General features: G+C 40.2%; 1 protein-coding gene across 1 annotated transcript; it reads right to left on the reverse strand.

The window, feature by feature from the left end:
* Window positions 1-9: 9 nt before the first annotated feature.
* Window positions 10-4,642, reverse strand: LOC137917427 (vitellogenin-1-like). Its single transcript, XM_068760169.1, has 19 exons — window positions 4,603-4,642; window positions 4,229-4,249; window positions 3,879-4,030; window positions 3,543-3,794; window positions 3,296-3,457; window positions 3,059-3,207; window positions 2,821-2,971; window positions 2,570-2,727; window positions 2,329-2,488; window positions 2,128-2,253; window positions 1,821-2,039; window positions 1,513-1,730; window positions 1,348-1,445; window positions 1,133-1,257; window positions 955-1,056; window positions 736-855; window positions 466-652; window positions 287-380; window positions 10-199 (listed from the first exon to the last, which is right to left on the reverse strand). Exons 1-19 carry the CDS (start codon window positions 4,640-4,642, stop codon window positions 10-12), a joined length of 2,724 nt encoding a protein of 907 aa, XP_068616270.1.
* Window positions 4,643-5,000: the final 358 nt, after the last annotated feature.

A 5,000-nucleotide genomic window follows, 5' to 3' on the forward strand; every position in this document is an offset into this window, starting at 1 on the left:
ATGCCAGACTTACTGCACAGCTGCAACATTTTCAGGCACAGTAGGAGGCAGAACTTTGATCTTATAGTTGCCCTCCTTTATATCCAAACTTGCAGCAATTTTGACAGGCAAAAAGGACTTTAATTTTGCCTTAGACATCATAACCGCCTGGAACATGGCAGTGTTTACCCCCATCACAGCAAATGTATTCACAGCAAGACTAGAATGACATATTTGCATGTTACATTTAATTACAGTATATATTTGGACCTCCTATTCTACTCAGTGTTACTGCTGTGGAGCCTACCTTGGTTTGACCTCAGTCTCCAACTGAACTTCTGTCTTCAGAAGGTGAGCGAGCTGGAAGTTTTCTCGAAGAGCCGGTGATGTGGTGAGCTTGACTATGAAAGCAATAATAAGGTAAAATAGAAAAGTGGACAGTGGGACCTGTTACTGAATAAGCCCATTGTAAAAACCTCTACTTACCCTGAACACCAAAAGCAGCCACGGCAGCGGTGTAAAGACTGAGCTCCATTGGAAGACCAGCAGCAGTTGGAATGATGCGCCTCATCTCAGTGGCCAGCAAAGGCTTAACGTAGTTGACGGACAAGCTCGACATCATAGCCCTGAAGGCGGACTTGGTGTGCCTTTCAACTGAGGGGCCTTTAGCGTACTGTAGGGTAGACTTTAACATGAACGTCTGCCTCCCCAAATATTTTGAAAAAACAGTTTTTTTTAATTGGTCTTGAATCGTACCGCAAGGACCTGATTAATATAGTCTTTGTCAAAGTTGGCAAAGGCAATTTCCTGTCCAAAGAGTTTGACATAGATGGATGCCAGCGGTGTTCTGGTGGGCAGATTCCTCAATGCTGAGATCTGTCAACAAAAGGAGGACACATTCCAACTCCTCAATAGTTCGCTGTCATCTATTGTGTCGCACTGCAAGCCAGTCTATCCTGCAGTGTCATTGCTTACCGCCCTCATGACGCGCTTCATTTTGGTCATCCTGTCTGCATTATTATTCAGTGCAGGATTTTTCAGAAGAGCCTCCTGGATTCCCTCAGTTCTGACTCCAAACTACAGTAGGAAGTTAAATGAAAGTTAAATAAATACATTTCAAATGACTAAATATATATTTTTTCTTTCATTTTACCTCCAGAACATCAGTAGCAGCTCCAGCTATGTATGCACTGGCCTTGGCCACAAAAGATTTCGGCAGAACGGTGGCAGCATCATTGATGAAGAAGATGCTGGCAGCAGCACCTAACATCAAGGTACCTGAAAGAATTTGATGAGATAGATTTTGATATGGAGATGCAGTAAAAATAAACTGAGGTATCTTTAAAGGAGATTTAACATTTGACGTACTGTCATAGACATCCCTGTGAATGACTTTGCTGTATTTGAAGCTCAGCCTGTTAAGCTTCGGGCTCAGGATTTTGATAGCGACATTGCAAGCTGCGGCACTGCAATGAAAAAGAGCTGAGTACAGAAATGTCAAAGTACTCAATGATTTTTAGAGAGTATTCTTACACTGATGCATGAATTGCAGCTGTGCTCTTTGTCATGGCCTTCATGTGATTAAAGGTGAAGCTTGACACCTGCATGTTCCCCTCCGACTTCACAATGTTGGCAAGAGTTATCACCAGACTAATTGCAGGCCTGGTTTCAAACAGCAGGATGCATGCCAGAATACGAATCTCTGGGTGAATGGCCTTGTCCATGTAGAGATCAAGAGCCAATTCCTGGACCTAATTCGGAAGAGAAAGCAAACTCAGTGAATATGCAATGTATTTTAAAACAAGAAAAACTTTAATTCCTCCTTATCGTTTAAAGTTCACCTTTCTGGGCTCCTTCTTTGCAATATTTCTCAAAGCCATGATCGCGTTAACATGGACTGTCAGGGGCAGAGATGCTGCTGCAGTACCATGAATAGGCAGGAGCTTCGTAATGGGCTTCAGGCTGGTAGGATGGCCAGCATTACCCAAAACCTTCAGGAGAATGACGATTTCCTGAATATCTCGGTTACTAATAGCCTCTGCAATGAGGCCATGGATGGGCTGCTTGGGAAATGAGACGAAAAATTCTCATATCTTATCCAGAAAGGTGCTGAAGCAAAGCATCATGAAAATAAAAGGGAAATAACACCTTTAAAGGTTCTGCAGGACATTTGGCGCTCTCCTCACTGCATTTTGAAACCATGGTGCCAAAGCCAAGGAGAGCAATCTGGCGGAGATCTGCTTCCTCCTTTATTTTGTTGTTGTCTATCAAAGCCTTCAGGAGAACAACAATAAGAAATTTCACAGATCTCCATTAATGGCAGAGCAGCTTGCTTTGTGCTTTCCCAACCTTAAATATCTTGATGACGTCAGAGTCGGCTGTCACCAGGTGAGTAGCTGCAGCTAAAGCCCGAGCTACTTCAGAAACAGTTAAATCATCCATCTTATCCTTGATGAATTTCAAAGAAGCTGCAGTTCCGATCGCAGGGATTGCCTCCAAGAGCCATTGCCTGTGAGATAAAAAAAAAAATGGAGCAGGTGAACCTACATGTACACACATTTTTACATGATATTAAAATGCTCTAGGGCACCTGTAGTCAAGTTGACTTTTGTAACTGTTCCACATAATTTCCACGTCCTCATCGCGGGCAACACGGAGGAGCTGAATCAGTTCCAAATACCTCTGAGGGGCATCTTCATGGACTCGCTCAGCATTTTGTAGAACCAGATAATCCAGAGTCTCCCTAACCTAAGAGCACATGGTTGAAAGACACATTTAATATTGTAGAGTGTTGCGTGTTATTCATGTTATTGATCTTTAACAGCAATAGAGAAACAATACCTGCCGCTGTACATTGTCGACCTTGAAGAGCTGAATTGGCATCTGGGAAATCTCACTGGAAAACTCATACTTGAGAGATCCACGGTGAACATACTGTGTTGCCCCGGATACGAGGGAGGCATTCTGAACATTATTGAAGCCCAGAAATTGCCTTGAAAGTAAACGGAATACAGTTAATGAGCAGCTCCATTACATTAGAACGCTGCCATGCTAACATTCTCAGTATCTACTGACACACTTGGTTTGCATTTGAGTGGCTCCGTTAATCTCTGCAAAAGGTGAGAACTGGATCAGCTCTGTGACCATTGCCTCCTGGATCATGAACCTATTTCCAAATGGCTTCAGGGTGTAGCTGAATGTAGTTATTCCTCTCAGGTTCTTGGAATTCTGTGAAAATGAAGCACATATTTTCTTATCATGCAATATGTGCTACTTTTGTCGATACATCCATGAGACAAAGTAGGTTTGCACCAACCTGTTGGCACTTATCACATTTTTCAGTGTATGCTAATCCCATATCCTTGATGATCTTCTCTGAACAGCTGTTCAAATCTCTGGTCTTTGTCAGAAGAATGCGTTCAGCCTTTTCATCTTCGGTGATGGCATAGAGAGTCTTGCACACACCCTGGGCTCCTGCCTAATGAAGTAAAGCCCATATTTACTGGGAAAATACAAATACCTGTAACGGATGTATAATCAGTACTGGAGGATTTTCAACAAACCTCCTGCAGTTCGTAGACGCTATCGGTCTTATTTATGTTCAGTTGGAAAACATTCAGAATGCCTCTGTGCATGTTCAACACCATTTTTGAGATCTTTTCAGGGGCAAAGATTTTTCCAACCACACCATTAACATACTCGAACTTGATGGGAGCCGCAAACTGAGATGCCATGGATTTAGTCAGGTTTTCTGCTCGGATGAAATGATCCTCGGATGAGATGCCACTGAACTCAAAGAACTGAGGTTTCCCAAGCTAAGGTTTAAAAAAAAGAATATATTATGGGGCAGTTTACATTTCGTTGTGGAAATGCTTCTTGAATGTGATTGTGATATTTACCTTCAAGAAGTATACATTTTCAGATTCAGCACTGATGGAAACTGTACTGTTAAATTTGACGCCAGCTTTCGCCAAACCCTCCTCTGGTATACTGCTCATCAATTGGGTCTCATAATTGTACACAATTGTTTTTCCAGGAGCAAACCCAGGTGCTGTAGTGAGAGGTATGCAGTAATTTCACCCAAACTATTTCATTTATATATGACATAAGAACAATACATATGAAGGGTTTTACTGTAATATATCACTTTAAGGTCATGGAAATTGTTTTCTCAACAATGTGTAGCTTCCCATACTGTACATTGGAAGAATGAAGAATGCTATACAGCTATAGAAAGTGTAGAACTTACCAAATTGAAAAGACTGTCCAGCTGAAAGAAATAAGTTATACATGCCATTAGTTCTCATTAACAAACGGATACGTCTCTTTCCTCTTCTTGTTTGGTCTTATATGGTAGTATAAAAAGATTGAATGGAGAAGCCCAAACAAAAGATAACTATTGGTAAGAATATATATATATATATATATATTGACAATTGTTTTTTTAATATAATGTATTGGATAAAAACAATGTAATATTTATATAAAAACAAAAAAGTAACGTTTTAACTCAATTTCAAGTTCTTTGGCTTTAAAATTACCATTCAAAAATCCACTATTGTTAGATTAATGCAAACAAAATGGAAGAGTGTGATAAAGTTTTGTATCAGTAGTTGTACTCACTCACTAAGACCAGAGACAAGGCAAGCACAACAGCTCTCATGGCTGATTAGGTTAAGATCGTCTGCTGTCGCAGGTTTCCTTTTAAAGGGAACTTTTAGATCCAAACAAACCTTGTTTCAGTTTGGGGAGGGCGACAGGGCACATATGACTGAATGAAATGTTAGGGTCACCTGACATTCTCCTCGAATATAGAACATTCTATCTCAATTTATTTTATGATAGAAATAAATCCCGTTTTCCATGAAAAATGCTCTTATATTTAAACATGTTAATTATATATTTATTTTGTGGACAAATAAAAATTAAACAAGCCAAAAATTATTCAAAAACAGTTATGGATGCATTTTTGTCATCTATGTAAAAGAGAAAATAAGATTGTTGTACTTCATACTCATTAC

Source organism: Brachionichthys hirsutus, unplaced genomic scaffold (genome assembly GCF_040956055.1).
Source record: "Brachionichthys hirsutus isolate HB-005 unplaced genomic scaffold, CSIRO-AGI_Bhir_v1 contig_1238, whole genome shotgun sequence".
Classification (NCBI taxonomy): domain Eukaryota; kingdom Metazoa; phylum Chordata; class Actinopteri; order Lophiiformes; family Brachionichthyidae; genus Brachionichthys; species Brachionichthys hirsutus.

Bases quoted from the DNA above. Each gene is read 5' to 3' on its own strand.
- LOC137917427 (XM_068760169.1), bottom strand. From the start codon at position 4,642: ATGAGAGCTGTTGTGCTTGCCTTGTCTCTGGTCTTAGTGA. The intron at 2,972-3,058 runs GTGTGTCAGTAG...TTTACTTTCAAG, and splicing joins GCCACTCAAATGCAAACCAA to GCAATTTCTGGGCTTCAATA. The intron at 2,254-2,328 runs GTTGGGAAAGCA...GTTCTCCTGAAG, and splicing joins ACGTCATCAAGATATTTAAG to GCTTTGATAGACAACAACAA.